Source organism: Mustela nivalis (genome assembly GCF_964662115.1).
Source record: "Mustela nivalis genome assembly, chromosome: 8".
Lineage (NCBI taxonomy): Eukaryota > Metazoa > Chordata > Mammalia > Carnivora > Mustelidae > Mustela > Mustela nivalis.
The window spans coordinates 21,846,246-21,872,555 of record NC_139027.1 but is presented as its reverse complement, the minus strand read 5'-3'; the positions used below and the strand labels follow the sequence as shown (position 1 = coordinate 21,872,555).

At 54.2% G+C, this 26,310-nt stretch overlaps 1 protein-coding gene and 1 long non-coding RNA gene across 3 annotated transcripts; one reads left to right on the top strand and one right to left on the bottom strand.

Annotated features, from left to right (window-relative positions):
* Positions 1 to 1,244: 1,244 nt before the first annotated feature.
* Positions 1,245 to 25,504, bottom strand: FOSL2 (FOS like 2, AP-1 transcription factor subunit). 2 transcript variants are annotated; one of them, XM_082745328.1, is made up of 4 exons: positions 24,471 to 25,504; positions 14,227 to 14,478; positions 9,044 to 9,151; positions 1,245 to 6,635 (listed from the first exon to the last, which is right to left on the bottom strand). In XM_082745328.1, the coding sequence occupies exons 1-4, from the start codon at positions 24,567 to 24,569 to the stop codon at positions 6,117 to 6,119; spliced, it is 978 nt and encodes a 325-aa protein (XP_082601454.1). In that variant the 5' UTR covers positions 24,570 to 25,504; the 3' UTR covers positions 1,245 to 6,116. The 2 variants fall into 2 exon arrangements, with proteins under 2 accessions (XP_082601454.1, XP_082601455.1); XM_082745329.1 differs by lacking the exon at positions 24,471 to 25,504 and adding an exon at positions 22,521 to 22,803.
* Positions 6,565 to 9,445, top strand: LOC309871881. Its single transcript, XR_014315544.1, has 2 exons — positions 6,565 to 6,652; positions 7,588 to 9,445. It is a non-coding gene; the product is annotated as an uncharacterized lncRNA (long non-coding RNA).
* Positions 25,505 to 26,310: the final 806 nt, after the last annotated feature.

Here is a 26,310-nt window from a genome sequence, read left to right as displayed (position 1 = left end):
TGGACAAAAAGGTGGAAATTTAAACAAAGTAGATTTCGAAGTGTTAGTGGAAGATGAAAGCTGTTCCAGAAGGGCCTAGGCATGAGAGGCACGCAGAGACACGCGAGCACAGGCCTGTCTCCAGGCAGCATAGTCCCCGAAGCCAACAGAAGTCCACACAAACTTTCTCAGCGAGCCTTGACACTTAACACAACAAGGGGACACATCCAGGACCCAGGAAATCAGACATCTCTTCTGTGGTGTCTGCTAAGAGGCTCCTAGGAGACCTGGCACAGAGACTTCTGAGTGCTCTGTCCCCAAAGGCTCCAAACCCTCTTAGAAAGGAAAGGAGAAGCTCCCCTAATCCTCCTGGGATGGGTGCTCTCATGGTACCGCCGCTGTTACCCTCCCCCTTTCCAAAGGAGGAAGGCTTGGAGCAGTTAAATGGCGTTCTCCCAGAGCTCGAGAGCCGCTGAGCAGTGGGGCAGGCGGGGGATTTAGGGCCCTTCTGATTCAGTCCAGTGCTCTTGGGTCATCCAGAGAATGAGGCCTGCACACCAAACTGGTCTGATGCGGATCTGCGGCGACCGGTGCAATTTCAGGGGCTAATTCTCAGCCAGCTGCCAATCACATCAAGCACACACTCAGGATGGGTTTGCCCCCCTACCATTTATGCTGCCAAGGAAAAGCAGCCCCAAACAGATGTGCTCCCTTTACCCAGGGCCACGGGGTCTGGGCTGACACCTCTCAGTTCCACACCTAACAACCTGTGTCTTTTCAGAAAGAAAATCTGAAGATGTAATCGTCCGCGGAGGCCTTTCCCGCCCGAGATCTCGTTTGCTCACCTGGACAATCTTAGCAATGCATTTAATTGGTTCTTTGAAGATTCCCGGGTTTCCAGAGCCAACCTGTTCAAACAAAATAGCCCCAGGAAGGGACAGAACCTTGAACTTTTATTGGCTCACGCCGTGGCCGTAGTTGGCAGCTAGCTGAGAGTCAGGCCCTGAGAGGAGGGAACAGGACTGAGGGGAGTTGAGAGAGGGGCGGGAGGGCAAGCAGGAGAAAGGAGGGAAAGAAATGCGGCAGCTCTACACCCCAGCCGGCAGCCCACCGCACCGTTTTGCAGAAAGAGGCCATTCCCTGCTCTGCCCACCCACCAGAGAGACCAACCCCACAGCCAAGGCTAAAGGTAGAAAAGTCTAGAAGAGAGAAGGGACAGGAGAGGTGCGAAGAAAAAGATGGAATAAACCAACCATCAGAGCCTCTTCAATCTTAATTCATTTTATTCTACAAAAACTACTCAATTGAAAGTGGAAAAGCTAACCAAAAAAAAAAAAAAGTTTTAATATGTTCTTTCTTCCATAGCAGCAAGCTTTTTCTAACAAGCTTTCTTTAGTGCAAATACTGTAGGCTTATTTTACAGTAAAATAACAAAACAACGGAAAACACCACCAGAAATGCTTCAGAGCAGAGCTACGCCTCAATTTTCAAAGCTATACAAAGATTTTTGAGCTCGTGGGTCCTGCCAGGAGAGGTCTATTTAGTAACCTTCCCAACGGGACCATTTCACCAATACTTACAAAAAAAGAGAGAGAGAGAGAGAGAGAAGAAAAAGAAGATTCTCAGAAAGGTAGTTCAATTCCCCGACAGAGCTATAATTGCCTCCAGGATCTTATAGCAGACTTTACTCCACATCATTGACATATCTCAAATACAGATGCACAAAGCCTGGGCTTTTCCACTATATACCAAAATACGATATATACATCTCTCACTGCAGAAAAGACACCCTGATACCTATTCTTTATACAAAGGCGAGTATTTTTTCCTCAACATCAAGTAACCACAAACTAAAATAAATGGAATAAACTTTTAATCATACAGAGAAAATGATTTTTGAGGAATAGGGCAGGATCTTTTCGTTGTATTGTCTTACAATGTAGAACTTTCTTGGTGACCACTGTCCCCAGAGGAATGACCATCCGTCTTTAAAAACAGAACCTTTTTTATACAGTTTATACAACATATGTCACAAATCATTTTAGAAACAAAAAAAGCATCATTAGCCTAAATTTCAAAAAAAAAAAAAAATGAAGAAAAAGAGGGAGAGAGGAACTGAGTATTTTAATGCTGTTTCTCATCAGGCTTGGTACAACACAAAGATGTAAACATTTTAAATAAATAATAAAATAAATGTCAATTTCTTCTCCCCCTCCCCATCCAACCTCAGCTCAGAATTTGACCCAGCCTTTCCTGAACACATCAGCACTGGAAAATGAAATCCCTCTGTTGATGGATGGCCAAAACACTAGAACCGTGAGAAGATGTCAAATTAGTAGTGGGACAACTGAGTTTCCTTTTTAAAAGCTACAGGAGGCACACTTGGAAATGTACACACACACACACACACACACACACACACGAGGGCACGCACGCGCACACACACACACACACACACACACACACAACCTGTCAATAAATAGTGAGATGCTGGCTTTTTAAATGAATGCCAAGAGGACTCAACAAGCAGAAAGTAGCAAGACCACTTAAGTTTTAAAAGAGAAAGTTACACACATCACCTATCCTATTGGTCCACAAATTCTATAAGGACTCAGGTTACCCCTCCAGCCCTCTGAGGAGTACAAAGGAGCACATCACAAGGGAGAGGGAGAAGAAGTTTGGAGGGGGGAGGATACTGTGGGTGATGGGTCTTTGCAAACAAACCTCGGACTGAAGGCAATCTTGCCTCAGATCTTTGAAGAAAGACTTTCTCACCTTCAAGTGTTTTTGTTTGTCCATTACATGGGGGCCTCGAATAGTGGATACCCTCATCCGTTAGTCTCATCGTAAAGAGGGTATATTTCTAAAAGTGCCTAACACAGTGCCTGGCACATAGTAGGTGCTTATGCCTTTCCTTCTCAAAGGGGCCGTGTGATATCTGATTGGGAAGGACACCAACTGGAAAGGTAAACGGTAAGATTACAGGAGCATTGTCGGTCCATCAGGGGAAGGGGAGAAAGTTCCGATACCTGTACCACTGAGCCCTCCCTTAGACGCAGAGCCAAGCGGGAGTGGAGAGACGACTCTTTTCCTCAATGCCTGAGAAAACGAAGCAGTAGCCTCTGAGGGCTCCTGGCTGAGAGGCTTGTGCGACCGGCCTCAGTGGACACACCTGGCCTTTCTCACAGGCAGAACAATGATTGCTTTCTGAAAACTTCCCCCGTGAATTCTCTGCTTACAGCTGGCTCTGGCCATTGCCCAAGCAAGCTTCACCTGGGAATCTCCTCTCGTTCCTGCGTCAGCAGCTGTCCCCGTCCACTCAGCCAGGAAGAAGAACTGGTCCCGGAGAGGCCAGCCAGGTGGCCGAGAGGACGGTGTGGTTCACACTAGCCTGTCAAGGAGGGCCTGCCCTATGCCGTCCCAGAGCTGCCTGCAGCCCAGCTGGAATCCGCACCAGCTGCCTCATGGCTGGGGACACAGGGGAGGCCCAGCGGTTCCCAGCCCAAGCACGAAGGCACCCCCAACCGCAGCTGTTCCTGGAGTGTGAGCTGTGGAGGAGAAAGCGGCAGGCCTGGTGGCTGGTAATCCTGGAGCAAGGGTGTGTGTGCATGAACTCAGAGAACAAGCCAGAAGTCAGGAGGACATGCTCATGAGTTAGGGGTGCGTATTCAGCCTTCCCCAAATAACCTCTGGCTTTGGGGGAAGCCAAACCTCGACCTAGAACAAAGCCAGAGGGTCCTGAATGGGACAGCTTAGGAGCTGCTCAAGTCCTACGGGGTGGTGGAGTTCCTGCTTTCCGCTGGTCCCAAAGCCAACACAGCCTGAAATCTGAACCAGAGCCAAGCTCCGTCTCAGGAATGTCCAGCCTGGCCCCGAGTCACAGACTGTGGCCTGCCCTGGTTGGGATCCATGTTGAGGAAAGTGGGGCACAAAAGGACTTTTAGAAATAAAACACCAAAGCAGCTTCATTTAAGAAATATATATATGTGTATATATATGCAAAAGCAGCAAATAGCTCCCAATTGGCCACAAATACCGCTTGAGATGATTAAGCCTTTCAGAGCTGAGGGCACCCCCAGTTTTCCTTGCCCACCGCCTGCTGTTCCTGGCTGACTTCTGTTTCTTCGATTAATCTGAAGCCAGAAACTCAATTGCCCAGTCTACTAAGCAGTGCCCCTCCCAGAACCTCTGGGAAACCAGGAGGGCAGCCTCATCGCCAAGGAATGTGGGAAATAACATTTTTAAAGTATTTTTGGACAAAATCCATTTTCTTTTAATCTCCTCTCTCTGCGTGGCCTAGCCTTTCACACGTCACTTTGCAGTCGGAGCCGGCTGGGTCTTTTAAGCACCGGACCAATCCGTTCCGTGTGCTCCCTTCTCGGCACGGAGGGGGATGGGCAGTCAGGAAGGACCAGCGCTCGGGGCCTGGTGAGGGGGTGTGTGTGTGAGGGGGCAAGTGAGCCAAGGTGTCACAGCTTGCTCTCTCCGCGTGCTCTCTCTCCCTCCCAAGTCTAAAAGTTTAAACCCCACTGGGTTTGATTTAAATAATATCTAAATAATTTTAAATTATCATACAATGATCTCTAGAGCGGAATCACAACAGCAGGGTCTCCCCCAGGGCACTAGCCCAGCAGAGGCCCACCCCAGATCAGCCAGAGAGCTAAGCCCTAGGGAGAGAAAGGCTCAGAGGGGTGGGAGGCAGAGAGCAGGAGGCCGGGAGGTCTCCCTCCCCACTCCGGGCCCCATAGGAGGGGGGCGCCTCTCCCGTGGTGGGAAGCAACACATCTTATCTCTGATTTCAGCAGCTGCCCCACCCCCCAACCGCCCCAGGAATGGCAGGTAAGCCCCAAGCCTTAGAGACAGCTCTGGCCAGCGGTTCACAGCTGGCTGGCTGGACCCGAGGAGCACTCCGGGGGAAGGAGTATGTAAAAGAAAAAGCACTCCTTCGGGGAGCAGGTGACCACAGAAGGTAGAAAAGGCCGGGCAGCTCACCGAGAGGCGAATCCCACTCTGCCTCCCTCCTTCCTCCCCTGCCTTTCCATCCACAGCAAAAGTGCCTTGGAGGCTTGGGGAGGGGCCACTGGGCAGCAATCTGGGGAGCGGCCAGGCCCACGCTCATTAAATCTCTGTGGGTGGCGTCACCCTGAAAGCCAGACTGGGGGAAGGCAAAGCCAGTAGGGACTTTGGAGTGATGTGTGGTTCCTAGGGAGGGACGCCTCCCTGGTCTAGAGAGAAGGGTCCAGGGGCAGGATGGCGAGGCAGTAATTATAGGAGACGTCCTGCTCGAGACACCAGGTAAAGGGAAGCTGGCTAGGACACCTGTGTGGCTTGTTGGCACTATTCCTGGCCTGGTAATTAGGCATTTGGCAAACCCAACCTGTGCTCCGTCTGTCTCACTCACACCCTGTCTTCTGGCCAAGCCGCTCCTCCAAAGAGTTGTGTCCGAGGATGGGGAGGACGTGTCCTCCGAGCCTCCCAGTGATGGCAGCATCTCCTCGAGAGCTCAGGGAGCCCTGCTGGTGGTCCTGGAGATGACGGTGGACCGGGGAGTGTCAAGGGAGGGAAGGTTCTGTATTGCACATTGACTGTCCCCTTCCGGACAAGTCAGCCCCAGCAGAAGAGTCAGTCACCTGCTGCCCATCTCCAGAAACGAAGAGCTTTAATATTCAGACCACCCAGATGAAATGTCATGGCAAATCTGATAAAAACCAAGAGGAAGTGAAATTGACACTGGGGGGAGGAAGAGGTGAGTAGAGGGAAGGTGAAACCAAAAGGCACTGAGCATGCTGGGTGGGGCGGGGAAGGACACCATCACTCCAGAGACGTAGCGTAACAAAGGGACAGGAACGGTCCACACCAGCCGCAGGCTCTTCAGAAGCCGGAGAGATGCCTGAGTCCACCAAACCGAGTTTTCCAAGGCTTTTCAAGAAACAGGATTTGCTTTGCAAGATGAACAAGGGAGGAGGTCCCATGACTTCTAAGAGATCGCTGAAGTCCTCCAGCAAAATCCCACCTAGGTCTCCCCAGAGCCGGGCAGCTCTCTGGCAGGGTCCCCCTCTTGCCCTCATGGCCCTGGAGCACTTGAAGGTGCTGGTCCCTGGGAAGGAGGCAGTGACGAGGACCCCCCGGGAGCTGGGTTACAGAGCCAGCAGGGTGGGGGAGTTCAAGGAGTCTGATGACTGGTCCCCACTGCTACTGCTTCTGCGGTGAGCCTTGGAGCAGGACTCGGAGGGTGACGCAGGCGACTCCTGCTCCAGGACGGTGGGGTAGGTGAAGACGAGGTTCGATGTGCCTGGAGTGATGGCTGGCGTGGAGGTCACCACGATAGGTGTGTGCAGGGGCTCCTCCCCGTAGAAGCCCCCAGCAATGCTGATGGGCTTGATGACAGAGCGCTGAGCCTTGTCTAGCCCCGCCGATGAGGAGGAGGGGCTGTCCTCTTCCAGGGGCTCCTGTTTCACCACCACGGCACCCACTCCCCCGCCCCCACTGCGCAGGGCCGGCAGCCCGGAGGCGGGGGGCGATCGGCGCTCCTCGGGGCTGATCTTGCACACAGGCCCGTGGGCCACCAGCATGAACTCCAGCTTTTCCTTCTCCTTCTGCAGCTCGGCTATCTCTTTCTGCAGGCCTGACTTCTCCTCCTCCAGCTCCTCTGTCTCCTGCAGAGGGAAGAGAGGTGTGTGAGGGGCAGGAACCTGCCAGGGACCTGCTGGGGGGTAGGGGGTGGGGCAGGAGGTTTGAAGCCAGGTGAGAAAGGGACACCCAGAGCTGTGAAAGCAGCCAGCTCAGGCCCCCCAGCCACAGACCCCACCACTTCTCAAACACCTAGGGGCTCAAGATGCCTTTTAGGTCTCAAACTCCGGTCTGAGAAAGGTGGAAAGTAGGCTTGGAGGAAGGATGAAATGATAATTAGCGGCCACTGATAGAGGGCGAGCAAGCCTCCAGAAGCTTCCTGAAGCAGGAGATTTCAAATCAACTCATTTTGCAGATAAGGAAACAGGTTCAGAGAGGTTTGTTAATTTGCCCAACGTCACAGAGCAAGCAGGTAGGGTAGGCCAGACTTGACCCCAATGTATCCAACTCCAGGGTCCCTATGCTACCATGCCCGGCCGCCTCAGTGCCAGGACTGCCCCCAGTTCCCCGGGGCGGGGGGGAGGGAGTGTCACAGTGAGGTGTGCAGGCCCAGCCCTCTCTCCTCCTCATGCTCCCTCAACCTGGTCCAGCCCGCCTGCGGCGGTGTCCACACCAGCCTCTCAGCTGCACACACCAGCTGAGGACGGCACCGGGCAGGCAGGAAGTTCTCCAGCAGTCCCGGCTAAATCGGCACTGCCCCACTTCCCTTTTTTGCTCTAATTTCTGAAGCATGTGATTCAGGACTCACAGAACCCTTGGAGAACATTCCGTTCGGTCCCGGCGCTTTAACAGATGAGGAAGCCCGCAGCCAGAGCAGGCTGAGGCTGGCAGGGTCCCACGGCAAGGGGCTCAGGGCCCTCCCCTGACACAAAGCCAGAGAGAAGCCACAAAAGCCCACGGGGAGGCGGGGGTGGGGAGTGGGTGGGAAAGACGAAAAGGTGTGTGTCACGGGCCTCCTCCCCACTTTTCCCCTAACAGAGTCCTGTTCCAGAATGAGATGGTACGGGCCAGAGCCTCACGGAGCAGAGAACAGCATATTCCACGGTGAAAAAAAGTTTCCATCTGTCTCAAGGGTCTGACGAACGTCATGAGCTTATGAGAGGTTTCCTGTGGAGGATGTGGCTCGGGGCCTGGGTGGCTGGGGCGGGTGGGGTGGCGGGGGAGTCGGGTGTGAGGCTTCTGGGGGAGGGAGGGGAGGAAAGCAGCGGGCCCCGGAGGAAAGGCTATTCTGGGGCTAGAGGTGGGGAGCACCCAGGGTAGACCCAGAGGACCTGCCCCCTTAGAAAGTTAGTGGTGGGGAGGACTCCCTCGGGGGGGAGTCTACCCAGGGAGCACTGGTCAGTAAAGGATCTTTTCACCTAGTGCGGGAGAGCTCCCGCTGGTCCTCCCCATGCTCGCACACACACCTCCACCGGACATCCCTGCCGTCTACGGGGAATTCACATGAACACGTCTGTCCCCAAGAGCGAGGGCTCCGGGATGGATGAAGGGAAGCTGGCGTGGGGGATGGTACCGGGAGCATTAAGTCAAGTCACGGATGGGCAAGGTGACTGACTTCCAGAGCTGCTCCCTGGCCGGTCACGGTAAAAACCGCCAACAGTCTCTCGTCTGCTCACTTTGAAAACATTCCACCAGGGACAGTCAGTCCTGGCTTTAGGCTTCCTCCCCGTGCCATTCGGCCCATCCTGTATGGCTAGGCTCTGGAGGGCGTTACGTGATGTTGGTCAGGTCAGGCTTTTGAGAGGGAAGGGCAGGGCCACAGCCCCCAGGTGTGGGCAATTAGGCAGCAGGGGAGAGTGACTCACAAGGGCAGAGTGATGAGCTACCAAGGCGACAGCTTCCGGCTCACGGCAGAGGTGGGGAACCCTTCTGCCGTGAAGGGTATGAGAAAACCCCAGGAGAGTACATACAACTCAGCTAGCACGTGACCGTGTCCATGAGACCCAGAGAGCTTCAAAACCCCTGCTGAGCTGAAAGGGGCAGGTCTCCCCCTGCCCAAACTAGCTCCCTTAAGCTAGCCGGGGCCACTCTGGCTGGTGGTAGGCATGGGGGCGGCTGGAACCTTGGGAAACAGCCCTGGAGGGGGCAGGTCTGGGCCCGCACTGGCTCCCTCTGCCATCCCTCACCCAGGGGCCTCAGGAGGTTCAAGAGCAGGGAATGCCTAGATGCTGAATGAGAGAGGGTGTGAGGCCCCAGCAGGCTGTTGGGGTCCCTCGTGGGGCCCAGCCTGGTGCGAAGGCCAGCTCCCGCCCTCCCTCTCTCTTCTTCCATCAGGGCAATGCTAAACCTGCGCGCTCGAAGGAAGGACCGTTTCTATCTGCACTGGCTCATCTCTAGGCCACCAGAGGACGAGGAGAGGATGGGAGGCCAGGAGCCCCGAGGCCCTTGCTCTCACCCCCCTGGAAGTGCTCCCGCCCCACACAGAGCTCCTCACCGCCTGCAGCTTCTCCGTCAGCTCCCGGCGGCGGTTTCGGCACTTGGCTGCGGCCAGCTTGTTCCTTTCCCTCCGGATTCGGCGTTTCTCCTCCTCTTCAGGCGATAGCTAGAGGCCAGGGTCAAGGACTGTGATTAGGTTTGGGTACATGATTCAGCAGCTTTGCTTTCTCGCTGTATTTTAAGAAACGCTTCTGAGGGGCACCTGGATGCCACATTGGTTGAGTGTCTGACTCTCGGTTTCTGCTCAGGTCATGATCTCGGGGTTATGAGATCCAGCCCTACATCAGGCTCCACACTTAGCACAGAATCCACATGGCATTCTCTCTCCCTCTCCCACTCCTCTGTTAGTGCACGCGCTCTCTCTCTCTCTCTCTCAAATAAATAATCTTTAAACAAAGAAGGAAAGAAGCCCTTCTGGGACTGTGTGTGCAGGGAGGGAGACAGGCAAGAGAAGTGTGGCTGGGCTCGGCAGTCCCAGAATTGGCAGCTCACTGCTGGGACCCCCAGGGAGGGCCCTGACAGCTGGCCCCAGCCTGGAAGGTGACATCCCATGTCTGAGGGGAGACAAGGCACCGACCTGTCAGGGACTCATCAGCCTAGGCAAGATGATAGCTTTTGTCATGTCAGCTCTGATTCCTGGCCAAGGCCAGAGAGAAGTAGCAGCTGGGGCCATGTCCCCAGAGTTCCCTCATGCCAGCCAGGCCTGGCCTCACCCACTTAAACAGCTTCTTCCAAACCCTGGCTAATTACTCCTCCCCAACGCTCTGCCAGCTCGGCAAGCCTCATTATCCCCATTTGGTTAAGTAGCTAGGCCCAGAATAAGAACCACCCTGGGGGGAATGTACTATGGCCGGGGGGTAGGCCAAGGATGCCTCTCCCAATGTCGTCTCCCCGCCCCAGAGGGCCAGCTGCCCACCATTCAACCCAGAGGACTCAAGAGTGCGCCCGGCACAAGGCTAGGCTGGATAGAACAGGCAAAAGGAAAAGGAACCCTCAGGCACGTTCCACCCTGCTACCCACCATGTCCATTCATTCAACCAAAGAGATGCTTCTTCCAGGTGCCAGGCATGGTTTCAGGGGTTCAAGATTTATCAGAGAACCACATGAACTAAGACACCCGTGCAGAGCTGACAGTCTAGCTCCCCACAGGGAGGCTGGTTAGGGGCCCGTGACTCATGCCCCAGGGCAAGACCTTTGCTCTGAGACTCAAAGCAGAAGCTCTGTTTACATATAGCCCTTCCTGTGACCCCAGTGTCCCCTGGCACGCAGAGGTGACACAAGGCCGTGGGCCAGGGCAGAAAGTAATCCCAAAAGAAAGGCCATCCCATGCTGTTTGCAGACAATGACGGCATCCCTACCATGTCCCAAGTACACACATAGTCCTGGGGGCTTAGAAGATTCTGTGGGGTATAAGATCTGGATCCCACCCTCAAGGGACAACGTGGGGGAAAAGTCAAAGCCACTTTTGGACGTGAGAAGGGCTGCCCCACTGGGAGATGCTGCCTCCACTGCCAGGCGACCCATGAGGGAGGGAGGCACGGCCCTGGCTGGGCCCAGGTCAGAGTCCCCAGGCCTCCTCATAGCCCTGCAGGTCTGTTGTTGTGATGTCCAAAACAGCAGAGCAGGGCACAGCTTTGGAGAGGACAATCCCATCGCTGTCTACACTGAGGAAGCCCTGTGGCCCCAACCAAGAGGCCAGAGTCCCACATCGAATTCTCCAAACGCTGGCACAGAAACATGCCAGTCAACGGCTCAGATGTGAAGTCCCTCTGAGGCCTCAGGCCCCGAGCACAGAGAAGCTCGTCACACCTTCTCAACTTGCAAATCCACCCCCACCCCACACCCCACCCCCAGTAGTCAAGGCGCGTGGCCCACAGGGAGACAGGAAACCTGGCAGGCTACAGGGAGACCTCCTGGTACCTCAGGTCCGTCTCCCAGGGCTTTGGCTGAGCTGCGTTCCCACAGAGGCCAACGAGGGCCTCCTTCCCTCCTGGGACATCCTCCCCAGGTTCCTTCACCGCCTCTGAGACCCCACCTCACTGGGGTTAAGAACCAGGCCCAGCTCCCCTCACCTACCAGCTCCACCCCTGCTGTGTGCCTTCCCCCTGCAGCAGCCTCCAGGAGGGGCCCACAGAGCCCGCCCAGCTGCTAACACCCCTGTGAGCCCCCCAGGCCCCCCGGCAAAGGCCTGCTCTCAGAGTCCCACACTTCGTCCCGGCAGCCCCTCCGTCCTCCAGCCCCGGCTTCAGTCCCGGCCTCTGAAACCCTCCACCTCCCCGGCAGAGCCAAAGGCTCCACATTCTCTCTTCTGGGAGGTCTAAAGCGGCCTGGGTGCAGAACGCCGACGGGGCCATTCTGTGTGGCCTCGGACAAATCACCCAACCTTCTGAGCCTCAGATTTCCCATTTAGAATATGGATTACTGGGACCTGCCCTGCCTTCCACAAAGTTTCTGGGATGATCAGATGAGACGCACTCTGAGAGCCCTTTCTAACCTAGAAAGTGCTAGAAGGGAGAAGACTAATTCAGAGGTCTCGCTGATGCTTTTTCAGAGCCCTGTAAGAGTCCAGGTTAACTGGAGATCCAGCGTCCACAAACTTGGGTACCCTGCTCTGTGTGGGGACCGGCTGCCTAGCTGAGGTCATGAGGCCACTCGGCTGAGGCCCTGCATCTGTGCTGCTCCCAAACCTGTCTCACCCTGAGCCCAACAGTTATCAAGAGCCTGCTGGGCCCCCTGCAGTCCTGCATTCAGGGTTCACTACTCAAAGGGCTACTGGGGCTCCCCTTGAGGCCCAGACGAGCCCCTCATCCGTCACTGATGAGGGGCAGAAAAGGCGCAGAGCCGGTTGCTGCCCCTTTCAGCCTCCCTTCCCCTTTGGGGGCTTCCGGACAACTTCTGGCCTTCCGATTGGCCTAGAAGTCTCTCCCCTATCTGTAAGATATGGGGCAGCCTGTGGGAGCTGTCAGCATAGGAAGTGTAGAGGGGTGGTGACACCAACATGGTCACAACTAGAGTGTGTCAGCACCACCGCAGACACACCCACAAGCCACAAACCCTCGGCTCCCCGCCTCCTCAGTCACCATCACGGGCCTCAGAGGGAGCCTCTGGGCAGGCAGGCACCGTGCTGGCTCTGGGGAACAGGCTCCTCTCCCTGGGGGAGGTCAAGCAGGCAGAATCAGTTCAGAGGAAGACCCCTGGGCTAGGGACGCAAAGAGCCGAGGTTCGAGGATGCTACTGTCCAGGCTTCCTCCAAGCTGCTGGCTGATTGTCTGAATTCCTGACTGATGTGGCTCTCTCCCTCCCTCTCAGAAAAGGAAGGAAATTCTCCAGACAGATTGTCTTAAGGCACGCCTAGGTGGTATGGTGGGAAAACCACAGGGCTGAAGGTCAGGGGAGGTTGATTCCAGCCCCAGCTCAGCCACTTACTCATAGCATCGCCCTCAACAGAGCCCTTCTCCTTTCTGGACCTCTGTTTCCTCATCTGTGAAATGGGTACAGAGGGAAAACTGGAAAAGCTTTTCTTCAAAGTCTACTTCAGGTGCAAGCTTCTAAATTAGGTGTGAACTAGGCCCAGAAAAGAATGCAGAGTGTTCAGCACATCTTGCTTTTTTGAAAACCCGCTCTCACTGAGGTCACTTACATAAGTTGGGGAGTGGAATCCAGGTCATTGGTGACTATAAAGCTTGACATCTTGGGCTCCTGAAGGAAGCGTAATTTAAAGGACAGTGTAATCACGGCTACTGCTATGTTTACATCTACAATTTGGAAAGCAATAGCACAGGGGATAGTAGTCACTTGTCCCAGCAGCGGAAGCCCAACAACCATCATGCTTTGCTCTGCGCCGAGTCCTGCCATTAACAGAACAAACCAGCATGGAGGGGAGGCCAAGCCCAGCCTTAGCCTCAGAGGAATGGAGATCCTATGAATGCTCCCGGTTGCTCAGAGCAGGGGCCCTTGCAGTCCTCAGTATCCTGGGTTGGCACTGGATCCATGATTACCCATGGAGGACCATGTGTGAAAGATTCTTGTATGGGGACACTGGGATCCCAGAGCGCGAGTGGACAGTGGTGGACATGGAGAGGAGTGACTCACCAGGTGAATGTTTCATTTGAAAAAAGGATCCCACCGCTAAAGTACTTTCCTTCCCTGGATCCACAGTGAGATGGTATTGTAGAAAGAGCACTGTTCAGAGAGTCCAGGGAACTGGGTTCTAATTCAGACTTCCCACAGTCTTGCCAAATAGCCTCAGGCAGGTTTGTCTAGGCGTTGGTGGGATCGTTTGTGAAGGGGGATCCACGGGGCCCTTAGGAGGCTCCCCTCCCCTTTTTATGCATGATTCTCATTTCTCTTTTGGGAATCAGGGGGCCCATCACTACCCTGGCTCCCTACTGATAGAGATGGTATGCCTTGCAGTAGTGGTAGATGGTGTCTAGAAGCAGCAGCCCACGCTGTCTCGTGTCCCTCCCTGCCAGGCAGATGCCTTCTTAAAGCTGAGCCCTCGGAGGGCAAAAAAAGCCGACATCTGACCTGCTCTCCCCTCACCCCCGACACACGCCGTCTGACTCCAAAGACCCCAAAATCACTGCCCTTCTGGAAGGGGCATGGTAGGTACTTGAAATGGGCTTCTGCTTCAAGTTGGAGGCCTGGGACACCGAGGAGGAAAGGCAAGTACTGTGGGCTTGGAGGGTGACCCTTCAGGTCTGCTGAGTGTTTCCCCCACACCAGACACCAGGAGACAACGCAGGGTTAACCCCCGAAAGTTTCTGGCTAGGGCTTCGTTGGCTGTGTGTCCTGCCATGGATCAGGGAAAGACATGTCCCAACAGTGCTTCCCATCTGCTGAGACCACACCACACGCAGTGCTGTTTTCCCACACATGGTCTCATCTGAGTGGCGACGAGTCCTATGTGATAGGCACCATTATCCCCATTTTGCACTGAGGGAGTTGAGACTTGGGGAGCCTCAGCGACATGAGCAAGATGACAGAGCCAGGTCAAACTCTCAGGCCTCCAGCTCTGCTTCCCACGAGGAAGGGTCACAGGCCCCTGGTCCCGAATCCCCTCTTCTCCTCGGTGCTCCCAGGACACAGACCCAGCTCCCCAGCAGATCACAGAAAAACACTGTGTATTACCAGGCCCTGAAAGTCCCCCACGTGTCTGCTTTCCACTGATCTGAGACGTACCTGCTCATCTCTCCTCCTGCGGCCCACAGTGGTGCCAATAGTCTTGATCACACCGGGTCTCGGGAGTGCCATGTGCCCGGGGACAGAGGCCAGGCCCGGCAGGGGGCTGTAGGGGTGCGAGCGAGGGTACGGGTTGGACATGGAGGTGATCACCGTGGGCTGCACCATCCACTGCAGGTCCTGGCTGGTCGTGATGGCGTTGATGGTGGGGATGAAGGCGCTGCCTGAGCCAGGCATATCTACCCGGAATTTCTGAAATGAGGAGAGAAAACCGTGTTGAGCCAATAAATATGGAGCAGAAGAGGACGACTTCGAGGTCTCAGCAGGCCCTCCCAGGGGCCTTCAGGGCTAGCTATGCCCACGTCTGCACAGCAGCCCTCCCCCTGGCCTCATGAGCCTCTGGGTCACCTGCCAATTAGCCCCCAGGGTACAGGGGCTGGGGACCCCTTGAGGAGATTTGCAAACCAACAGCTTTGGGGCAACAATGATCACCAGGAAGTTCAAATAGGTATAGGATGGGGCTGTGACCCCATCCAGGGGGAGGCCAGGTCCATGAAAAGGTGCCCTCCAATTCCTGAGACTGGAAAGTGGTAGCTTTGTGTCCTTGTCCTCCTCCTGGCCCTCAACCGCCATCTGGCTTGGAGCAGACACACCGTGTCTCTCTCTACCTACCGACAAACCCATCTGCGTTCATAGATGTGTCTGTGTGAAACCTGAGTGCTGCTAGCTCAGAGTTTTCTGTCTCTTAATTTATGCCCAGACCATGTTGCAGAACTCTCCGGAACATACTGCAGGAAGCATTCTATTTAAAATATAAGATGATGACAGAGTAGAAACACTAAAATGGGTCACGCTCCTCAGCAGTTGGTCTTGGCCCTTCTTCAGGGCCGGCTACTAGAAAGTGCGAGGAGGGAGAAGGGAAAGAGCTCCCTGCCCCCACGCCTCCCTGGCTCCCAGCTTTTCAGGAGGAAAGCACCCCAGTGGGAGCCCTCCTCCTCAGGTGATTCCTTTTTCCACACATAGGTTCTGCAAATCCTTTCTTCCCTAACCTGGTAGGTGACATGATGAATATAATAATGTCACTTACTGAGTACTTACTAAATGATGGGTCACCCTAGTAGTTTTTGACCTCAATTATCTGATTAATTCTCCCTCTGAGGTAAGAACTACCATTATCTCCATTTTAGAGGCAGAAATTTAGGCGTAGAGAGATTGAGTAACCTATCCAAGGTCACCCTGCTCCTAAGCAGGGGTGGGTCAGGACTCAAATATGGTTCAGCCTGACAAAGAGGACAGGGCTCTCATGCATGGTGCTATACAAGGTTCTGTGCATTGCTTTCTGCTTCCTGGAAATCCAGACCCAGGTGCTGGTACCCACCCCTACTGCCCTCAGAGCATCAGCTCATCCCTGCCAAGAGACCCTACAGACCGTCCCTCTCCCTGAAGAGGCCATAGATCTGACCCCAGATAAAATCCTGCTATCATCACAGGGACTATAGCATCCCCCCTCTCTTGGCCTGGTCAGACCAACCAGAAATAGAAGTATTAGTAGCAAAGCCAGCTGCCTTGTCTCTGTCCCTCGTGACAGATGACACCTGGGTTCCTGTTGTGTAAATAAAGTGGGACTTAGAGCCCCTGAGTGTAATTGAGGGAGTTGGGGCCCCTTCCTTGCTCGTTCCCCTGCCAGCTGAGTGGCCCCAGTCTGGGTCAGGGGGGATGTCTCTGCCTCACTTCTCAGAATGCCCCAGGGTCCCAGGCCAAGGGCGTTCAGTGAAGAAAGCACAACCCAGCACAGGGGATTTGGGGATTCCACAAGGAGACCCACTGGGGCAAGGAATCCTGGGATTCTGTGAAGCTACCCGTGCAATGGATTCTGGAATTCTAGGAGAAGAGCTGCCCAGTACAAAGGATTCTGAGTCATCTTGGAAGGCAAAGACAACTCGGCTTTTATCAGGAGCTGACTGAGCTGGGGGTGTGTGTTGTGTGTGTGTGTGTGTGTGTGTGTATAGGAAGGATGCAGTGAACAAGGAAGAATCCAAGCAGGAAACGGTCTTCAAGGAGAAAACGTGGACAACTGAGCTGGGCCTTGAAGAGGCAGAGTACTGAAAGCCCAGAAGTGTGGCTGAGTGTGCAGAAGCATAAAGGCCCAGACAGCTCCGTTTCTCTTGGGGGCTGGATGGGAGGGGGGAGGTGGCAGGAGGCCTGGATTTGAGGCCTTCGCAGAATCACGGAGGACTGTTTCCCTGTCTGTGAGGGAGAATCCGAACACACAACTCACCACACCATCATGAGGATTAAATATGTAGCTACTTGTAATCACTGGCTATAAAAGCACACCAGTGGTTCTCACCCGTGGCTGCCCATTAGAATATTCTAAGGAGCCTTTTCAAAACACCAACGTTGGAGACGGCCTCACCATTAGAGCTCTAAAATAACACGTCTGGGGTGGGGTTCTGATAAGGTATTAAATTAAAAAAAAAAAATGCCTGAGGAGATTCTAACACGCAGAGCGGGGGTTGAGAAATACCGCGCCAAGCAAATGGAAGGCGGCCCCGTCCTCACCATCACCTCCACCACCACCATGATGGCGTCTCGTCACTGCGCCTGCGCACTCTGCTTGGGGCTCCAGGAAAACCCGCCAGCTTCCCACTCCCGGGAACCACCCAACCTTTTTATTCCATTTCTCTCCCCAAGTCAGGTTCTGGGTCTGAAGAACACCTGAGGCATCCAGCATGAGGGCCACAGAGGGAATGGTCAGCTTTTCTCTCAATAAACCCTCCAAGAAAATCGCTCCTCATTTCAACAAACAAAAGAGCTCCCTTTTCAGCCTAGGGGAAGCAAGCAGAAAACCTGAAGCACATCTGGGAGGCTGAGATCCCTTGGGAATAAGTGGATGATTCGCAGCGCGCGCACACACACACACATACACACGCCCCGCCACCCTGGGGCCCCTTGGGCCCTCCAGGGTCCTCGCTCTGGGTCTCCAGAACATGCTACCCGGCCTTCAGCCAGATTCCTTGCAGCAATGGCTTGGTCTAGACAAAACAAGACAGCAGTAAAAACAAGGCACTAGGTAATGACTGCCTCTAAGTGCGGGTACAACTTGTTTCGGAGGGAGGTAAAGCCATCTGGATAACACACTGGCTCTAAACCACACAGAAAACAATGTCCCAACCCCAGAGAGGACTGGGGCTGTGATCGAGAGGGCTTGCGTCTCCTCCAGGAGCCTCCCTGAGAGGCTCCCAAAAGTTTCAAGGAGATCTGGCGATGGGACTTGTCTCCCCTCCAGAGGTATTACCCAGAAAGCCTCCCGGAAGTAGGTGAGAAGAGGTGAGGCGAGCGGTCTGTGGTCCCAGGAGTTAGCCGGGCACTCTTCTTCGCCAACAGACCCAGGAATCGGTCAAATACCGTGCTGGGAGTAGTCACCGTTCTCTACGGAAGGGTTATACTAAAGGGTTATACTAAGGGTTATACTACACAGAAACCAAGATAGGATTTCTGGGCTGCGGGCATGAGGGCCGTGTGAGCCCTGCCACAGCACCAGGTGTGTGCTGAGGGGGATAGAGGAGGTAAGTCTGGACCTCACTTGAGTCCCCTGAGGCTCTCCAGCCCCTGCCCCTTGGAAGCCCCTCCTCCAGGGACAGGGCAGAAGATGCTGGATGGCTGGGTGGCCTTCCAGACTGGCAAAGCCCCCAAATGCTTTAGTTGACTATGTCATTCTGCTGACTTCTGGGTGGGCAAGAATGCCTATAAAAGGACGAACTTCCCCCCACAGACCTCCTAGAGCGGAGTGTGACAAACTTTGGCTGTAAAAGGCCACATACTAAATATTTTAGGCTTTGTGGGTCACGCGGTATCTGTCGCAACTATTCAACTCTGCCGGGGACAGTGCGTAAACAAACAGGTGTGCCTGTGTTCCGTGTAATCTTATTTACAAAAACACTGGGGCTGTGCTTTGGGGACCCCCCTTCTAGAGGACCATTCCCTCTCCTAAGTATCAGGGTTGGGGGAAAGAATAAAGAGAGGAAACAAGAAAGGAAAAAGACAGAGAGACAGAGAGAGAACTTTTCCTTTATCTCAGGGAATCTCATTTACCAGCTTGAAACTCCAGACCAAGAAGCTGAAGTTCAAGCCCTTACAAGCTTTGTTGTGGGTTTGTGGGCATCATAAAGACCCCTCTTTATCCTGAAGCACCCCTATTTAAGGGTGCTGTGGGGCTGTCCAGTCCTGCTCCCAGAGTCTCTAAGGAAGACACCTCAGAACACAGTGCTCTACAGTCTCCCAGCTTCACCAGGTCAGAGAAGTCCCTGCAGCCTAACACTTTCTGGTTTGGAAGAATGATCTTCCTGAACTTGACAGCTGGGCTTTGGATTCAGAAATGAGGGTCACAACCATCGCCTTTTGCAGAAGGGTCTAGGTAGTAGGTTTTGGGTTTTCATTTCCTACAGACATGATTGGAACAGGGCTTGGGCCAGAAATTCCTGCGCTGGATAGAAATGGCATTTTGGATGCATGGAGGGTCAGTGTTGTCAGCCCATCCACTCGGCCAGGCATCTCTCCATCACACTGATTCTCAACTGGGCTCCCAAGCACTCAAGCCACGAACCGCAGAAATACTAGTGACCTGTCTCAGCAGGCAGGTATGACTACAGATGTCTGGAAAGGGGCTGGCTTCTTTCTCTTAAGAAACTACCCTTTAAAAAAAAAAAAAGAAGAAGAAGATTTTATTTATTTACTTGAGAGAGAGAGAGCACAAGCAGGGGGAAGGCAGGCAGAGAGAGAGGGAGAAGCAGGCTCCCCAGGGAGCACAGAGTCGAACGTGGGGCTCCATCCCAGGACCTTGGGATCATGACCTGAGCTGAAGGCAGACACTTAACTGACTGAGCCACCCAGGTGTCCCTAAAGCCCCATTTAAAAAAAAACAAAAACAAAAAAAAAAACCTCACAGCATGGGAAAAGTTCCAAAATTTCTACAGACTGGCTCAGGGGAAGAGCAAAAGGGACAACTCCTGCTTCAAACATCCCAGAACACCCCAACTGAGGTCCAGCTTGACTCCAATGTTCTCTGTTTCTATTTCTTCTTTGGAGAAGATTCCAAAGTCTTCTATATGGAATTCAACCCGTCTTCACAGAGTATGCACTGGACAGCACTTTGACCTTTCCTATCTGAAGAAAGCCACTTGTGTCACAATGGAAATGGTTGCTAATAACTCGGAATTCCCCCCGACTTCACAGCACACAAACACTCCCTCAGGTGATAGGTCTCCTGTCAGCTTCCTCTCTTTCTCAGGTTTACTTAAAAGAGCCACAGTCTCCTCTTGGTCCTCACTGCCAGGGTGAAGCAAAATAAAGCAAAGGAAGAAAAGAAAAACAGCCAGAAGAACGTGGCCGGTATGGAGTTACCACCCAATTTCCCCAGTTTCTTTCTTCCCAGGACCCTTCCAGCGAGAAACCCCACTCCAAAGCATGGCAGGGATGGGAGTGGCAATCCTACTATCCTGTGTACCCCTTTTGCAGTCAGCGGAAGCGCACGGCATCTGATCTTCCCTTTAACCACAGCAGGGTGAGCGTGGCCAAGTGCCAGCCAGAGAGATGGTGCTGGGCAAGAGAACGCCTCACTTCCCTCTCAGGCCCAGTGAGCTGGAGAGTTACCAAGTGGGGTTTGGAAGACATCTATTTGCTTCAATCAAGGCAGCTCCCATCACGTTGAAAGGCTGTGGCCCAAAAGAGGATGAGCCAGATCCACAAAGGAATGATGCTATTTTTTTCTCTCTCAACAAATAGAGCACAAAGTTAGCTTCTGGCATTCTCGTAACCAGTACCTTTCTTCCTGTTTCACAGAGGAAAAGAAACATCTAAAGTATGGATGGCAAAAGTGCCTACTTCAGGGTTAGGTGACTGCTCTTGGTGACTTCTCTCCCAGGGAAGACTCCTGAGCGGGGAGACGAAGATGACTTGGGGTCCCACTGGACTTTGGACCCAGTCTGGGATCACCCAGACCTTCTATGACAGACTCGAGTCCTTATAAGTCACATCTCCAAATATCAAAGTCCAGCCTCAAAGGACAAAGATCTGTGAGCAGGGAGGGTTTTTGAAAGAATTTGCTGAAGGGGATACCAAAAGAGGAGTGTTGTCAAACCTTGAGTCTGACCAAGAGCCACAGCAGTCAAAGTAGTAGTTGGTCTCTGCCAGGAATAATTTCGAAGGGCACCACAGTGATTCGGATGTGTAAATTCTGGTGTGTTTGCATTACGACAGCAACAAAAAGGGGCACCTGGGTGGCTTAGTCAGTCAAGTGCCCAGGTCATGATCCCAGGACCCTGGGATAGAGTCCCACATAGGGCTCCCTGCCCAATGCGGAGCCTGCTTCTCCCTATCTTTCAGCCCCTCCCCTACCGCTTCTGTTCTCTAATAAATCTTAAAAAAAAAGGGGGGGGGGAACCAAACCCAAGACTCCTAACTTGATGCTCACCTTGAACAATAAGGCAGGCAGAAATAAAGCAATGGAAATGCACTCGGGTTTCGAGAGGAAAATTCAACCTCTGCTCAAACAATACATGACTGCTACTTCACCCCGTTCACTTTGATGAAAAAGTGACACTGACTTCCACCATCAAGAATCAGTTGAACAGACAAATTCCTGGGATAACATTTTGTTTGATCCTAATCTACAACCTCTACAAGATCAAAGAACCCCCCCCCCCGGGGGGGCACCAAACCCCTAATATACACCTCCCACCTTCCCACCAATTCTGAAACCCCCCCTCCCCCAAACAATCCTGTGTCCTAATACAAACACCTCAAGAAAACAAGCCTTGGGAATTTGAATTCCTGGCACCCTAAAGAAAAGACAAACATCAAAATAGGGAAAGAAAAAAAGCACTCCTTTTTGAACCAGGTTTTATTTAGAACAGATTAAAAAAAAAACTGCATTTCAAAAAGTCAGGCAGTTCCTAGTTAACCGCTGTTAGATATATGGCATTTATTTGTCCCAAATTAAAAAGAAAAAAATCCTAAGAATTCCGAAAACTCACCAAGTTAACACTGTCTGGGGCTGGAAAAATACCTTCCCCAGACAGTTCTTCTAAGAATGTCCCGTAGGGGGCACTAGAGAGGTGTGATTGGGACTGACTTGGGAATCACAGTCATTTCTGGTAAAAGTTCTTTGATGTGAGGAATGTCCCAGCCTGGTACAGTTGGCAAAAGTTCACTCCGGGGAATTTTGTGTGTGTGTGTGTGTGTGTGTGTCTGTCTGTCTATCTGTCTCTTGGGAAAGGGCGGCTGCCGAAGAAGAAGAGAGCTAGTCTGGTATTCCTTGATTCCAGAAAGGAACTGTCCCTCTTGGTTTATTTTCACAAGTTATCTGAGGAACCGACAAATGGCAACCTTGGAAAAGTTCTGGGTCTTGTTTTTGTTTTGTTTTTTCATTAAAAGGGGGGCCCAGCTGATGAAAACAAGTTATGAAATGACCTGTGTTTGTGTAACTGGCTGATTGCGTAATGCTCAAGCCCTGAAACCGTAATAGTCGGGCAACCAGGCAAGGCATATATCTGGGAGGTGTTTTCCTAGGAAACTCAGAAGAGAGAGAAAACAACAACAATAAACAGAAAATGCCAGGAGGGGGAGGTATGTGCAACAATTATTGACGAAACAAAATCACCAATGACCAGCCTTCGAGATTAAAACTATAACTGGAACAGGAAATATTTTTCATGCTTGGAGTTCCTGCCATATACAAGAAGACTGGTTTCAACATAGAGTTACCTGCCCCCCACCCCTCCGAAGTCCCTGGAACTCATGGCCATGTGTTAAAATCAAGCTTTATTAAACTAGAGAGAAGAAAGTTTTGGTTTGAGTAAACAGCAGCAAACTTATCGGGACTATCAGACCCCACAAACAAACAGATGGGGAAAAAATAATGTTCACTGGCCCAAGGGAAAAGCAGAGCACCCTCTTTTCTTATACCAACCAGTCCACGGAGACGCTACAAAGGTGGAAATCCCAGTATAAATGCCAGGAAAGCCGCCCCATAAAAGAAGTTGAGAGAAATAAAGGGATCACAAGTCATATCTGGTATGTAATAAAGTTACCTTGAGCCTGAGATCGGGTGGGGTCCAGGCGCAGACTTGGGAAATAACAAAAGCCTCTCAAGTCCGTCCGAGGACCACAGAACAGCTTGGCTCCAAGTTGGAGAGATGATGGAAAAACCTTCCCCCACCCCACCCCCGCCCGCCTCCTCCCTCCTCCTTCCCTAGGAGTGGACAGGCTGAGAAACTTGTCCAAAGCCGCATTACCTTGCCGATCCCTCTGGTTTGAAAGGCACCTCACTCAAGCTGCTGGGCCAAACAGGCAGGCGTCTATGCGAGAAGCCCGTGCACTAGTTATTACTAATTGCAAAATCCTTGTGTGTTACAGCATGCTAGGAATTAGCCCACAGCTGCTTTTTGCTTCGGTAATGAGGCCCCATTACACCCTGCTGGACTGAGTTCTCTTCCTTCTTCCTAGCACTGGTTTCCTGTCTGATTTTCTTCCAAAACAGGGAATTGCCTCCGCTCACATCCTGGGCTCAAAGCCCTAGTGACACAGATTATTCAATCTGGGCACTGATGTCCGGTCTGACTTCCCATTTGGGCCCCAGGGTCTGAGCAAAGCCAGGCGGCAAGATTGTCATATTACAGTGGTAAATGCCAGGAAAACGGCAGCAAAAGGGACAGACAAGATATCAAAAGATCTCTTTCAGATTCAGGGAGGAGGAGAAGGACGTTTTGGCAGCTTGTTGAATTGGAAAATAAGGGAATGGGTATAAATGACTCTGACCCGTTGCTTAATGATATTTAGATTCAATTAAAACCACCAACGGGACTGGAAAGCAAGCAAAAGCACTTTTTAAACAAGATTAAGACACATCACCTTGTTGCTCATTATAAAGGGTGCCCCAAATGCTCCCTTAGTGCACCGACTAGATTCTCTACAGTGGGTGCTTGTGGGGGCACCAGGGGAGATACAGAAAAGCCATTCTGGGGACTCACCAAGTAAGGGGAACCCCTTTGCAACAAGGTATCCCTTTTCAGATCCCAAAGAGGGATGTCTTTCCATTTTATTTTCTGGCAGGATCCACCCCTCCAGGGGAAGCCCACCCCAGCCCCTACTGGCTGGCTGGCTTCTAGAGGCCAAGGCCACTGTCTTACCAGGGCAACTCCTGCTGTAGCCAACTTGCCCAGAGATTCCGCAGATCCTGACCCAGATGGGCTTCGGGTTGTAGTGGCCTTGTTTGCTAAGCCAGCTCCCTCTGAAGCCTGAGGGTGGGGGTGGGGGGCAGCTGCTGCAGAGGGCAGACACCCCACTAACCCCACCAGCACCCTTCTGGTATTTACAGACACAGATCGCAGGCACAATCCTTCCAGTGCAAACCAGTCCGGCTGCTTTAGAAACAAGTTGTTTTTCCGCTTCCAGAACCACCCAGGAGCCTAAGCAAGCTCTCTTCCCCCTCCAGCCACCCTCCCCACTTCTCTCTGCAGGCGTCCTTGCCCCAGGTACCCCTCCCCAGACCCTCAAGGCGCCCCTTCTGGTGGCAGTACAGGCTCCTTCTCTGACCCCAAGAGGAGATGGATGGGCGCAGGGGCACAAAGACACAAGGGCCAGAGCCTATCAAGGCTGACCTCCTCCTTCCTGACCTTCGCACCCTATTCCCAGAGCGACAACCCTCACCCTCGCTCTGGATTACTTGAAGGAGCCTAACCATGTTTCCGAATCCCTAGCCTCTTTCAGAAATTAATACTGATGGAGAGCAGGGGAAGAGAGGGAGAGGGCTCTCCCGCAGGAACGGAGTCCTTGGATGTCGGGAGGCGCCAGTGGGTGCAAAGATTTTTTTTTTTTTTCCCCACCGCGGAGAAGTGACGGGGGTGGGGAGGAGGGAGGGATTTCTGGGAGGGGAGTTAGGCTCCGGAGAAGGGGAGCTGCTGCTGCAATTCCAGGAGCTTGTCTGGGTAAGATGTAGAGTGAGGGAAAGGGTTTGCCGGCTCTTCAAGCCCACTCCTCGGTCCAATTAAAAAAAAAAAAAAAAAAAAAGTGTTTGGGGAGAAGGGTGAGCAGGACAACACGAAAATCCAAAACTTGCAATGGTGACCCCGTAGGAATTTTCTCGCCAAGCCAAAAACGGGAAAAGAAAGCAAAAGAGGCAGTGGCGGCGAGAGGAGGGCGGGGGTCGGCCCGCGCCGCCAGGTGCACCCGGGGCCCGCACCTACCTGCTGGCCGCCGCCGCTGGTGTAGGACTCGGCGTGCGCAGGAGAGCCGCTGCTGCCCCGGGACGAGGTGTCAAAGTTCCCGGGATAATCCTGGTACATGATCCGCGGTGGGGGCCGGAGAGGAAACAGGGTGTTTTTCTTCCCCCGCCCTCGCCGCGGCCGCGCACCGGCTGCTGCGGGCTCGCTCCCTGCCGGCCGCGCCTCGGGCTCTGGTCTTCGCTCCCGGGTTGCTCCCCGACGGTGGCGGGTGCGGACGGGAGGCGGCGACAGCCCGGGAACCGTGCCTCCCGAGCGCCTCGCGCTGCGCTGCTTTCCTGCCCTCCGAGCGCCGCGGGACCGGCGGGCCCCCCAGTCCCTCCCTCTAAAAGTCCGCGCGTCCCTCGGTCCCTCCCCTGCGCGCGCCCTCCCGCTCCCGCGCGCAGTCGGAGCCCAGCCGGGACAGCCGGTCCGATCAAAAACTGAAAAATTAAAAAAAAAAGAATAAGAGCCCGGCGGATCACGACTGCCAGGTCCGGGGGCCCCCCGATTTCAGACAGGGCAAAGAAAAAACAAACAAAACAAAACAAAACAAAAAAAGGCGAAAAGAAAGGCTGCCCGCCGGGAGAAACTTCTATTTCCTCCTTTTAGAAAAGGAGCTGAGAATAAACTTCCTGTGGCCGACTCGCCGCCAGAGTTTCGGAGCGGCTCGGACACTTGCGGGGAGAAGGTAGCCCGTGCCCGGCCCGCGCGGTTCCAGCCAAGCCGGCGCTGAGAAGGACGCGGCCCCGCTGCCCGTACCGCCGCTGCGGCGCCCGACTGCACCCCTTCCCCGGCGCCCGCTCCGGGACGGGCCGCCTCGCCCGGCCGCGCCTCTCTGCCTCTCTCCCCGGCCCGCCGAGCGCCGTTCACTTGCCCGTCGCTTCGCTCGGAGCCCCTGCGCTCTGCCCGAGATGAGTCACTACAATGGCACGAGTTCAACTCCACACTCTTTATTCTCCAGCCCCTGTACCATGTGGATTCACTCACGTCAACTCCAGACTCCACCTTGCAAGGGAGGAGCGCGCGGGGAGGCGGAGGGGGGGAAGGAGGAGGAGGAGGAGGAAGAGGCTCGGGAGGAGGCGGGCGCAGCGCTCCCCTCCGTGCCCCGGCTCCCGGCCGCGCTGACGCCAGTCGCACACCCGGCGCGGGGAAGAAAGGCGGTGGCGGGGCAGGAGCGGACCGCCCGAGCGGCCTGGGCGCGCCGAGGCGGCCCCGGTCCCGGCCCTTCCCCACCCCCGCGCACCCCCGAGCCCAGCGCCCTTGGTCTGTTCCATTGGCGCACGTTGCCAAAGATGGTCATTTGCGTTAGAGGACGCGAGTGCGGGTTCCCTCGCTTTCGGGTGACGTGGAGGGAGAGGGATTCCCTCGCCGGCTCCCGAGCGCGCCGCGGCCTTCCCCCTCCCCTCCACCGCCCGGGGAAGGGGCGCGGGGCGGGGCCCCCGAGTGCGGCCGCGCGGGCCTCGGCGCCGGGTTTTACAAAATAATCACAGCCTGGAGAGCGAGACGGGCGGTTCAGCGCGGCGCCACCGCGAGGCCGGGAGCCGGGCGCGCAGAGCCGCTCTCAGGGAGGGCGCGGCCAAGCGCGATCCTCGGCGCCCTCCGCGGCGCCGCCCGGTGCAGCGGGCGCCCTGGGCGCGCAGGGTACCCGCGCCGCCCTGCGGCCGGCCCCTGGCGGGGCGCGGCGCCGCCGGGCGGGGCCGACCTGCCTATTTTCCCCTGCGTGGCTGGCTGCCCATTGCTCCCCCCCACACCCCGAACACACACACACTTTTTTTTTCCCCCCGGCCCTACAATTAATTTGTTAGGAGTAGCCATGAAGAAG

Excerpts from the sequence above, each read along its gene's own strand:
- FOSL2 (XM_082745328.1), bottom strand. The coding sequence starts at position 24,569 with ATGTACCAGGATTATCCCGGGAACTTTGACACCTCGTCCCGGGGCAGC. Across the intron at positions 14,479-24,470 it reads CCAGCGGCGGCGGCCAGCAG|AAATTCCGGGTAGATATGCC; the intron begins GTAGGTGCGGGC and ends TCCTCATTTCAG. Across the intron at positions 9,152-14,226 it reads GCAGGAGGAGAGATGAGCAG|CTATCGCCTGAAGAGGAGGA; the intron begins GTACGTCTCAGA and ends CCTGGCCTCTAG.